Genomic DNA, 12,587 nt, shown 5'->3' on the forward strand with positions numbered 1-12,587 from the left:
GAAGACTCTTCCAGGACAACAATGTGCAATCATCCGAACCCAACACTAGGCGGCGATCTATGCATAGATATAAATGTCAGCAGCCCTACATGCCAAGAACAGATGCATACTGGTAAGTAGCATATTCCATATGTGTGTGTGTGATATATATATATATATATATATATATATATATATATATATATATATATATATATATATATATATATATATATATATATTCACAATCCTGTAATGTCAGCAACCCGGCAAGGCACCAACACGGACAACAGGTACAAACCACAACGAGGACTTCAGTAGAAGATAAAGTGCTTTAATCCATAGATGGGAACGGCAGCATGACTCGTTTCGTCCAGGTAACCTGGACTTGATCACAATATATATATATAGATATGTGTGTGTGTATATTTTTTTTGTATATATGTATATGTTCAGGGAAAAAAGCAAAGGCAAAAGTGGCATTATAGTTAGGCGAATATGTCAGCGCCTACGTAACGTTTTGAACAACAAAAAACACAAATTCACCAAGTGTAGCTAGCATAGCTAACTATAACTTGCAGTCCGGTGGTTCCAAGGATGGAACTAGGAAGAAGGAAGTCCTGAAAAGGAAGGGGACAGAGTCTTGGTCACTAGACAGTGACGGTGCTGGAACCAGGAGCTGTCGCCGCGTTCAGGTGAAGGAAGGGTCGCTTCTCTCTGTAGCTGCGCGGACCAGGAGCTGTTCTTCACGACCAGGCTGGAGGCACGAGCTGTCCCACGTAGTCTGCTGCTGTTGGCGGTGTCGGATCGTCGATCTGGACAACAGGCCTTGGCTAATGCAAGCCACGCGGTGGAACAAAGATGGCGTCTGGTGTGGACCAGGAGGGTCCAAGGGGCTTCTCTTTCACAAGGAAGCAAGGGCCAGTCTGGGGGACCAGACTAGCAGTGTCGAAATCTTCGGGTCGTCGTCTCAGAGGTCACTAGCCAGCCGGCAAGTGACCAGACAACAGGAAGGGCAGCAACCAAGCAAAAGGGCCCCACGCAGGTCACGGGGATGCTGGGGGGCTGGTCTTTGGTGCAGGAGCTGCGTCGGTGTGGGGCTTCTCACTCCCCAATGCACTCACTCGAGGAACCCTCAGGGGTCGTGCTGGAAGCGCTGTGCAGGTTTCTTCAAGATGGCCGTCTCCACGTTGCTCGTCGCACCCACGGGTCCCAGCTGTGCTGTGGATGTGGGTAGAGGTCAGAGAGGTCTGGAGGTCCGGGTCTCGTCGAGCTGGGTCGTCGGATTCCGGGATGAAAGGACTTTCAGCAAACCGCACAGGAGCTTGATGGTGCCTGCGAAGCAGGATGGTCACTCCCTGACCATAGGGGAGATTCTTCAGTCTTCTGGTGTCCAGGAGGTCGAAGGTCAAGAGTTCTTCGTGGAAGTTGTCAAGAGTAATCTAATTTGGAATGGGACCAGCTCCTACCTTTATTCAGCTAAAGGGGGCTGCACTACGACTAGGTCCCTCCCCTGGGTGGGACCAGGAAGGGGGGTGGTTACACCCCCTATCCTTTGTCCAGTTTCCCGCCAGAGCTGGGGCTGGGGCGCCCCAGCAACTGGTTGGAACCGGTGTATGCACAGGGCACCTTGTGTGCCCCAGGCATGTCTCATTCCTTTCAGCCTGGCCCTACCTAATACACAAAATCCTGTCTGGGGTGGTTCTGGCACCTCCCCAGGCAGGAAACCCTTTGTCCAAGCCTCTCTCGCTGGAAGGACTCCCAGCAGCAGGAGGTCAGACTTGTGTCTGTGGTGGCAGCATCCATTTTGTGATGCTGAGGCTTGAGTTAATTTTAACCGGGGTTCACAGTTACATACATGTCGTGTCCCTCTAGAAGGGTGGAATGCTAACCCCGTCGCCAGAATTGGCGAGGGGTTAGTATTCCAATTCGTATGACACCTTACTCGACATGTTTTGATAATGCTATGCCAAAGTTAGCATTTGACCGCAAGGATCATAATGCACTTAAGAGTATATGGTATAGCGTTATCATGGACCAGCTATAAGGACTTGGTTCCGCAAGCTGCAAACGGGCTCAGCTCATGCCAGAGCACCATCTCACATAATTCCAAGCACTCTGCCTTCAGGATTGCTAAGGCCTGCCATAGGAGTGACTGATAGGAATATATGTGTCCATTTTAGGGTTAGATATAGGTATACTATATCTACAGCAAAGGGTGTTTACACCACCTTGCCCCAGCTGTCGTGCAGCCAGTTGTGTCAGATTTGGGTAGCCAGCCAGGGGTGGCATAATACATGCTGCAGCCCCTGGTAGGCCCTGGGTTCACCTATGCCCTGGATACCTAAGGTATACTGTACAGGGACTGATAAGGTGGCCCAGTACCAATTGGTAAATGCACCTAGGGTACATGGTTGTCAATTTAGAGAGAGAACAGCTAGGCTGGGAGTCTGATTAGCAGGCCCACAGCCAGGGAAAGTCGTAAACCAGTGAAGCAAAAGCAAAAATCTGGGGTGGCCATGGGATTGCAGACCCCACTCTCCTACACTCACATATTACATCACTCATGAAATGTTCTATGACATTATTTATGACCTCTTAAATGACCTCATTGATATCGGTGAATTTCAAAGGCTTTTTCTACATAAAATAGGATATAATTACAATTCACTTTAACCATTGGTTTTATCAGTGAATTTCTATTTTGTTTTAATCAAAGGTAAAATATAACAATTCCTAACTATGTTATTTTAACTGTTGTTTTTTTTTCAGTGAATTTCTAGGTTTGTTTTATTACGCAAAGTAATATTTTTTTGCTTTAGGTAAGGCCACTCCTTGCCATGCATGGCCTTTGGTCATGCTTGACAGGGGTTTGGCTGCAAGGCCTCGCTTGAGGCCAGGCCCTGAGGCCAACCCCGCCTCCCCCCAGAGGCAGCGCATTGCCTTTGGTCGTGTGAAGGGTGTGGTGGGCCACAGGGTCTGGCCCTCGGGACCCCGTACCCAAGGGCCCATTTTTTTATTAAAGGGGATGGCGGTGCACCCCCTCTCCCCAAGCCTCTGTAGGCCCTGGAGACCCCATCCCTGTGCATATACATTAAAAGGTCAATGACGAGAGCCCCCCCACTCCCGAGCCTGGTTAGGCCCTGGGGACCCCAAGCCTTAGAGCCGTTACTTAAAAAAAAAAAAAACGGGGGGGGGGGGGGAATAGGGCCACGTGACACCCTCTAAAATCCGTTATTGCCCCGGGGACCCCATCCCCAGAGCACTTACTAAAATAAAAGGGGGTGGCACGCCCCCCTCCATGAACCTTGTTAGGCCCCATCTCCCAGGGCCATTTCTCCCTTTTATTTAAATAAGTGGCCCCAGGGAATTGGGTCCCATCTCTCTTTTCAGTGCAGGCAGGGAAACAGATGAAAAGTCCGCTCCCAGCGAGTGGAAGCATTTTCACAGCTCCGCCTCGCTGGGAGCGGACTTGGTGTTTGCTCCCGTTTAGGGGAAATTCAAAAATGCTCTCACCAAGCGAGAGCAAACTGGTGTCCCTGCCCACTCCGGTGCAGACGTGGAAACAGCTATGTCTCACCAGTGTGCTCACAGGATCATGACTACAGAGCTAGCCTGGGAGATGGCGTCACTGGAGCCATTGCTGGCTCATGGTGGGGTCCATGTGGCCTCCCTCCCCATATTATAATAATTTTGGACCAGAGGTGGGCTTCTAATGGCATCTAGAGTCTCGGGTAGAGGTCATCCAAGGGCCAATCTGCCGCCACCATGGTCAGCGCCGCGGTAAGTGGGACCACCAGCGCCGCTGCAGATGGTTCTGCTGGCCACAGTAAAACCTGTTGATTATTATTTTTTACTTTTAACTATTCCCAAAGGTGGTATGGATTTCTGCATTTACTTTTTTTTCCGACTCCTACCTAATGGTTATTATCCCTGCATTGCCCTGTTTTTTTTTTATATTTCCTGTTCCTGCAGCTGACTTTCTCCTGTCTGTAGCTTTCTTCTGGTCCCGTTTTTAGTACATTTTGCCTCCCCCTTCTCTTACATTCTATTCTATTCTATGCACATTTATTAAGCACATGGCTACCCAGCGCTGGCAACACAACATACGCCACTGCGCTCACGAAGGTTTATTTGTCAAACAGCCAGGTTTTTAGAAGTTTCCAAAACCTCAATTCATTGTCAACGAGCCGTATTGTGTATGGGAGGGTGTTCCATAGCTTGGCAACATTGTAGCCAAAGGAACGCCTTCCACATCTCGTTCTTCGAATAAGTGGACCCGTAGCCAATCAGGCGTTGGTTGACCCAAGGGCACTACTTGGAGTGCATGGTGAAATCCACTGTTGAAAAATGAAGGGGTCTATAGTTAGAAGTGCCCTGTGTGCTATGCATAGTGCTTTGAATGTAACCCTTAACATTAAGCAAGACTCTGGCTGCGGTATTCTGCACCACTTGGAGTTGTTTCATTACAGCTTTTGGCGCTCCCAGGTATAGCGTGTTCCTGTAGTCCAAGCTGAAAATATTTTATACCTGGACCACAAGCCTTCTAGAAAGGAGGGGGAGCAGGTGTAATGTTTTACAAAGCGATCTAAGAATGGCATGGCAGAGTTTGGTTGCCTGGATGATTTCCATGGCTAATGAGTTGTCCAACCATACCCGGGGGGTAGGTGGTGTGCCAAGGCAACCCGACCAGCCTACATTCAGGTGGGGGTTTATGTTGTTACCTAGCACCATTAGCTCAGATTTCCCCCGTTTAATTGTAGGTAAGACTTGGCCATCCAACTTTCCACTCTCTCCATACATGGTCCCAGTGATGGCGATTGGGGTAATGGCCAGGGATGAGAGAACACCAGTTGGGTGTCATCCGCATATGATACAATGGATGTGCCGTACGGCAGGATAATATCTCCCAGTTGACACATGTATATATTAAAAAGAGAAGAGCTCAGTGACGAGCCCTGCAGTACTTCGCACTTAAAGGAAGAGTTACTTACCTTCGGTAACAATATATCTGGTAGAGACACAGTCTAGCCGCAGATAGGGAAAATATCTTATGATAGGATCTATCAAAAACTTGAAAGATTCTGTCCTTCAAGAAAGAGTTGAGCCATTTTAATGCAGGTATTGTAACATTTGCCCTATTGGTTCTTTTGATGAGGATGTCATGGATCACTGTGTCAAATGCTGCGCTGAAGTCGAGGAGTATCAAGGCTGGGTGGGTTGCAGAACATTGTTTGTTCCTAGGAAGTCCGAGAGGTGTTGATTTCCATGTTTCCCGCTCCTCAAAACCTTCCTGTTTCCCTTAGACCCCTTGCCGCTGGCACTGTCTTTGGTATCCCTTGTTCTATAGCGCTGGGACGCTCACGGGCAGCCATGCGCTTTATTAATTTAATTTCTTTCATTTCATTTTACTCAGACCAGGGAGTGATAAGATGGGCCTATAGTTCCCTGACAGAGGGAGTCCATTTTTTTTTTTTAAAAGAGGAATTGACCACAGCACGTTTCCATGTGGAGGTACTATTCTGTGAGCAAGGGAAAGATTAGCCATTTCTAGCATAACAGTAAGATAAACTCAACTGGGTCGAGCAGGGAGCCTGCATTGACTTTGCTAAATAGGATTGCAAAACTATCCGGAGTCAAACCAGGAAAGTCTGAGGTCTCATTTCTCGATTTCCTGATTATTATTGATTAAAATGGGCTTGGGTCTCTTTCTGACTCATGGAATGCTAACTAAATGTCAGTAATTTCTTTAAAAAATAATCTCGCAGGATCTTTGCAGCACGTTTCTGTTGGCTTGGGAATGGAGCTATATGAGATGGGGAATGACTAGCAAAGAGAGGCACACATTGAACATCATATAGTATGCAAACAAATGACGACGATATATTTTTGGAGACTTGAATGTGTTGACATCTTATTTATTCTTGTTTCTTGAAACACACAGCCAACGCGTTACACCCACTAAAGGGCTTCCTCAGGGCAAAAGTACGATACTTCGTTGTAAGATCCTATGATCAATCCATTCGTCTTCCAGTATTCAGTATTCGAAAAGAGGTTCTTGACATTCCGTCCCGGAGTGAGGTTTATGGACTGGGCAGTACAAAAACTACGGAAGGGGAGATGCCAATCGCCAGCTCAGCCAGAGGCGCAGATGCTTGGACCTCCATAAGAAGGACAATACTGCCCTATGGGCACCTCGAGAAAACCGGACAGAACTCTGAATGTACAATCAACACAAACAAAGGGCCGTGCACACTGGATGGACACCTTTAGTCCTCTAAATACAAACCTGGCAAGAGCCATTCTGAATGAGATAGTTTCCATAGGTGCAGGGCAGAAATAAGAGAGTTCGGACACATGGTGGGCTGGGCATTCTGTTATTACTGTTATCTAACAAGTGTTATATTTTTACTCACAATTTTATCAATTGAATAAGTATCAAAATTGTTTTATCTTTTGTATTGTGCAAAGTTTTTTTGTTTAAATCATGCAATAAAGTTTTTACTTACTTACTTACTGTCAGGAATAGTCCATGACGTTTTTCCTCCTCCAGGAAGTTGAAAAGTTCAAGCTTGTGACGAGGTATAGATCTACAATTGATCGTATACATATGTCGGTTGGTCATGGTGCCACTGGCGGTCTTGGGGAGGGGAGAAATAGCATATTCTCTGTAGTACTGTTAAGAGACCAGAGTTTTGGTAACGTAAAGAGGATCGCAAGCCCACGTATTTACCAAACATATCGCTGGAGAAGGCTTTCTTGATCCAGCAGTCAAAAGTACAGGTGCAGTGATAGAATGGTCAAGGTTGACCCTCAATGTTGTTTATACGATCAGTTTCCATGACCGTGCAGTATGACAGGATGAGATAGCATTACTAACCAATACCATACGTCCTTTCATTCCCTTCCACCCCTTCATTGCGTTTCATTCTCAGTTTGTAGCTTATCCTTCCATTAGGAAACCTAAAAAGTTTTTCGTTGATTACCTGGTTTTTAAAATGTTGTCACCCTAACCTTCCAAAGTGATACTTTCGATATAAGATACTGATAGCTTACCTGACTTTAGTGAGGTATTGCTTTTGTACCTTGGTCAAAATAAGGACTTTGGTGGTTAGTCTGGTATCTAAAACGTGTGCTTTGTGTTTTGGTTTAGGTGCGCAGTCAACCAGTGCCACTGCCAGCCCGCCAGAGAGGGCCGAGGAGGTCCAGCAGGTCCAGGAAGGGGAAGAAGTCCTAGTGGCAGGGACAAGCGGTAAGTCGGTTTGATTATTGTTGACAATATTGTATTTAAGTGAGGCAGATATCCCGCTCATCACGTCGTTGTCGATGGCATTTCTCCACATAAAAACTGCAGCACAGTTTATTTCAGCGCTGCAGTGCAGCCGGTGAAATATGCGTTTGCTTCCGTTAATAGCGCAGCACGAAGTCTGCTATGCATACAAATCGAGGACAAGGTGTGTTTTCGTTTGCCCACTCAGTCAACTACTAGTACTTCACTTCATCATTCTTTCTGTCCCATCCTTCCAAAAATATGAATTCCAACTAGGCATGTACCACATTTTTCTGCCCGAGTGACTTCTGTTTCATGGCTTCCATTACAGATTTACGCTTCCAGGTTTTTTTTCTCCCGTCAACCATATGTGCAAAAGCATAGTACATGATCAATGACACCCAACCATTCATTGCTAAACCTCTACCTAGCCTAATCCCTCTAACTTACCTTCCCGTAGACTAACTTCCCACTGCCAAGTGAAGATATTTGTTGAAGATAATTTGTGGTGGGGTTCAGGTTGTAATGGGGGACTAGGAGCCTGGTTCAAAGTTTGGTGGATGAGATAGTCTGACAATCGTGATGAATAAAATATATCCTGTTGCTGTACCTCAGTGTATCATTTCTATTCTGTGCACTATTGTATTATTGCGGACGGTATATCCGTTATCCGCCACATGTGTGATGGAGTATCCCATCTACCAGACTCTATCAGCCCCCAAGTTACTCTTCAATACAAAGATGTATAACATGTTCAAAACCTCTACACACCTATGATGAATTAGGAACACATGTGTTTTGTAAACACACCAGTTAGCTGGACACAAGCTGTAGAAAATTAGGTAGAAAAATATGATGGTTACCCACCACTATGTAAACTATAAAATTATAAAACAAAGCACTCATTGGATGATATCATAAGTGATGTCATCAACGATGCCATTTGAGATGTCATGAGTGATGTAATATGTGAGGTCATAAGCAATCTCTGGCAGCGACGCAAGTTATAGTTAACTCTGCTAACAAAGATGTGGAGAGGAAGTATCCTGTCTGCACACATCCCTTCCAAGGGGAATGGCTTTGCACGGCCTTGCCTTTCCGCTAGCACCTCCTCAACAGTGCGACAAGTATGTGTAGTAGTGTGTGGAGAGGGACAAGCATCTCAGCAGAGACTTCTCTCTTGGGTGACAGGTGTGTGCAGAAGGGAGTACGGCGAATGTGCATAGTAGGGTGTGGGGAGGGACTGACTTCTCCACTAACGCATCTCCCAGGTTGACAGCTGTGTGTAGTAGTCTGTGTGTAGAGGCACTGGCCTCTCCGCTGAGACTTCTCCCCAGTGTGGTAGGTGTGCAAAGTATCATGTAGGGAGAGACTGGGCACTCCATAGACACCTCTCCCCAGCGCGACAAGCATGCATATTAGAGTGTGAGGAGAGAGCGGCCTCTCTCCGAACATCTCTCCCAGGATAAAAGGTGGGGAAAGTAGGGTATGAAGAGAAACTGTCCTCTCTACTGATACTTATATCCATGGAGACAGATGTGCTTTGTTGGGTGTGGTGAGGGACAGGCCTCTCCACTGAGCCCTTTCTACAGGGTCACAAGCATATTCTATAGAGTGTGGAGAGAGACTGAACTATCTACTGAGACTTATACCCAGGGTGACATGCATGGTAGAGTGTTGGAAGACATTATGCCCTCTTTAGAGACCTCTCCCCAGGCTAACTGGTGTGCCTAGTAGGTTGTAGGAAGGGATAGTCCTCGCGGCTGACACCTTGGCAAGTTCATTGGTGTACGTAGTTAGTTGTAGGTAGAGTGCCCTGTCTGCTCAGAACTCATCCCAAGGTGATGGATGCAAATAGTAGGTCCTGATAAACAAAGTCCATCTCCGGTAGGACTGCTTTCTACAGTGACTGGTGTGGGTGGATATGACTCCCAGCAGTGCCCAGACATATGAGGGGTGGGTGAAGAGGACTCACAGCAGTAACCAACAGTATGGGGTGGGTGCAGAGGAATCCCAGCAGTGCCCAGACATATGAGGGGTGGGTGCAGAGGACTCACAGCAGTGCCCAGACATATGAGGGGTGGGTGCAGAGGACTGACATCAGTGCCCAGACATATGAGGGGTGGGTGCAGAGGACTGACATCAGTGCCCAGACATATGAGGGGTGGGTGCAGAGGACTGACATCAGTGACCAGACATATGAGGGGTGGGTGCAGAGGACTGACATCAGTGCCCAGACATATGAGGGGTGGGTGCAGAGGACGCCCAGCAGTGCCCAGACATATGAGGGGTGGGTGCAGAGGACTCCCAGCAGTGCCCAGACATATGAGGGGTGGGTGCAGAGGACTGACAGCAGTGCCCAGACATATGAGCGGTGGGTGCAGAGGACTCCCAGCAGTGCCCAGACATATGAGGGGTGGGTGCAGAGGACTCACAGCAGTGCCCCGACATATGAGGGGTGGGTGCAGAGGACTCACAGCAGTGCCCAGACATATGAGGGGTGGGTGCAGAGGACTCACAGCAGTGCCCAGACATATGAGGGGTGGGTGCAGTGGACTGACATCAGTGCCCAGACATATGAGGGGTGGGTGCAGAGGACTGACATCAGTGCCCAGACATATGAGGGGTGGGTGCAGAGGACTCCCAGCAGTGCCCAGACATATGAGGGGTGGGTGAAGAGGACTGACATCAGTGCCCAGACATATGAGGGGTGGGTGCAGAGGACTCCCAGCAGTGCCCAGACATATGAGGGGTGAGTGCAGAGGGCTCCTAGAAGTGCCCAGACATATGAGTGGTGGGTGCAGAGGACTCCCAGCAGTGCCCAGACATGTGAGGGGTGAGTGCAGAGGACTCCCAGCAGTGCCCAGACATATGAGTGGTGGGTGCAGAGGACTCCCAGCAGTGCCCAGACATATGAGGGGTGAGTGCAGAGGGCCCCTAGAAGTGCCCAAACATATGAGTGGTGGGTGCAGAGGACTCCCAGCAGTGCCCAGACATATGAGGGGTGAGTGCAGAGGACTGACATCAGTGCCCAGACATATGAGGGGTGGGTGCAGAGGACTCCCAGCAGTGCCCAGACATATGAGGGGTGGGTGCAGAGGACTCCCAGCAGTGCCCAGACATATGAGGGGTGGGTGCAGAGGACTCCCAGCAGTGCCCAGACATATGAGGTGTGGGTGCAGAGGACTCACAGCAGTGCCCAAACATATGAGGGGTGGGTGCAGAGGACTCCCAGCAGTGCCCAGACATATGAGGGGTGGGTGCAGAGGACTCCCAGCAGTGCCCAGACATATGAGGGGTGAGTGCAGAGGACTGACATCAGTGCCCAGACATATGAGGGGTGGGTGCAGAGGACTCCCAGCAGTGCCCAGACATATGAGGGGTGGGTGCAGAGGACTCCCAGCAGTGCCCAGACATATGAGGGGTGAGTGCAGAGGACTGACATCAGTGCCCAGACATATGAGGGGTGGGTGCAGAGGACTCCCAGCAGTGCCCAGGCATATGAGGGGTGGGTGCAGAGGACTCCCAGCAGTGCCCAGACATATGAGGGGTGGGTGCAGAGGACTCCCAGCAGTGCCCAGACATATGAGGGGTGGGTGCAGAGGACTCCCAGCAGTGCCCAGACATATGAGGGGTGGGTGCAGAGGACTCCCAGCAGTGCCCAGACATATGAGGGGTGGGTGCAGAGGACTCCCAGCAGTGCCCAGACATATGAGGGGTGAGTGCAGAGGACTGACATCAGTGCCCAGACATATGAGGGGTGGGTGGATATGACTCACAGCAATGCCCAGACATATGAGGGGTGGGTGCAGAGGGCTCCTAAAAGTGCCCAGACATATGAGGGGTGGGTGCAGAGGACTCCCAGCAGTGGCCAGACATATGAGGGGTGGGTGCAGAGGACTCACAGCAATGCCCAAACATATGAGGGGTGGGTGCAGAGTACTCCCAGCAGTGCCCAGACATATGAGGGGTGGGTGCAGAGGACTCCCAGCAGTGCCCAGACATATGAGGGGTGAGTGCAGAGGACTGACATCAGTGCCCAGACATATGAGGGGTGGGTGGATATGACTCCCAGCAGTGCCCAGACATATGAGGGGTGGGTGCAGAGGACTCCCAGCAGTGCCCAGACATATGAGGGGTGGGTGCAGAGGACTGACATCAGTGCCCAGACATATGAGGGGTGGGTGCAGAGGACTCCCAGCAGTGCCCAGACATATGAGGGGTGGGTGCAGAGGACTCCCAGCAGTGCCCAGACATATGAGGGGTGGGTGCAGAGGACTCCCAGCAGTGCCCAGACATATGAGGGGTGGGTGTAGAGGACTCCCAGCAGTGCCCAGACATATGAGGGGTGGGTGCAGAGGACTGACATCAGTGCCCAGACATATGAGGGGTGGGTGGATATGACTCTCAGCAATGCCCAGACATATGAGGGGTGGGTGCAGAGGACTCCCAGCAGTGCCCAGACATATGAGGGGTGGCTGCAGAGGACTCACTGCAGTGCCCAGACATATGAGGGGTGGGTGCAGAGGACTCCCAGCAGTGCCCAGACATATGAGGGGTGGGTGCAGAGGACTCCCAGCAGTGCTCAGACATATGAGGGATGGGTGCAGAGGACTCCCAGCAGTCCCCAGACATATGGGGGGTGGGTGCAGAGGACTGACATCAGTGCTCAGACATATGAGGGGTGGGTGCAGAGGACTCCCAGCAGTGCCCAGACATATGAGGGGTGGGTGCAGAGGACTCCCAGCAGTGCCCAAACATATGAGGGGTGGGTCTAGAGTACTCACAGCAATGCCCAGACATATGAGGGGTGGGTGCACAGGACTCCCAGCAGTGCCCAGACATATGAGGGATGGGTGCAGAGGACTCCCAGCAATGCCCAGACATATGAGGGGTGAGTGCAGAGGACTCCCAGCAGTGCCCAGACATATGAGGGGTGGGTGCAGAGGACTCACAGCAGTACCCAGACATATGAGGGGTGGGTGCAGAGGACTCCCAGCAGTACCCAGACCTATGAGGGGTGGGTGCAGAGGACTCCCAGCAATGCCCAGACATATGAGGGGTGAGTGCAGAGGACTCCCAGCAGTGCCCAGACATATGAGGGGTGGGTGCAGAGGACTCACAGCAGTACCCAGACATATGAGGGGTGGGTGCAGAGGACTCACAGCAGTACCCAGACATATGAGGGGTGGGTGCAGAGGACTGACATCAGTGCCCAGACATATGAGGGGTGGGTGCAGAGGACTCACAGCAGTACCCAGACATATGAGGGGTGGGTGCAGAGAACTCACAGCAGTACCCAGACATATGAGGGGTGGGTGCAGAGGACTGACATCAG

General features: G+C 50.0%; 1 protein-coding gene across 46 annotated transcripts in view; it reads left to right on the plus strand.

Moving 5' to 3' along the window:
* LOC144772242 (uncharacterized) overlaps positions 1–12,587 on the plus strand; it is a 507,669-nt gene that overhangs the window by 470,343 nt on the left and 24,739 nt on the right. For all 46 annotated transcript variants that reach the window (XM_078656424.1, XM_078656425.1, XM_078656418.1 and 43 more), the window contains one exon: positions 7,133–7,231. In XM_078656424.1, the coding sequence (XP_078512550.1) occupies positions 7,133–7,231 (99 nt within the window). The remainder of the gene's footprint in view (positions 1–7,132; positions 7,232–12,587) is intronic.

The sequence above is a fragment of the Lissotriton helveticus genome, chromosome 8 (genome assembly GCF_964261635.1).
Source record: "Lissotriton helveticus chromosome 8, aLisHel1.1, whole genome shotgun sequence".
Classification (NCBI taxonomy): Eukaryota; Metazoa; Chordata; class Amphibia; order Caudata; family Salamandridae; genus Lissotriton; species Lissotriton helveticus.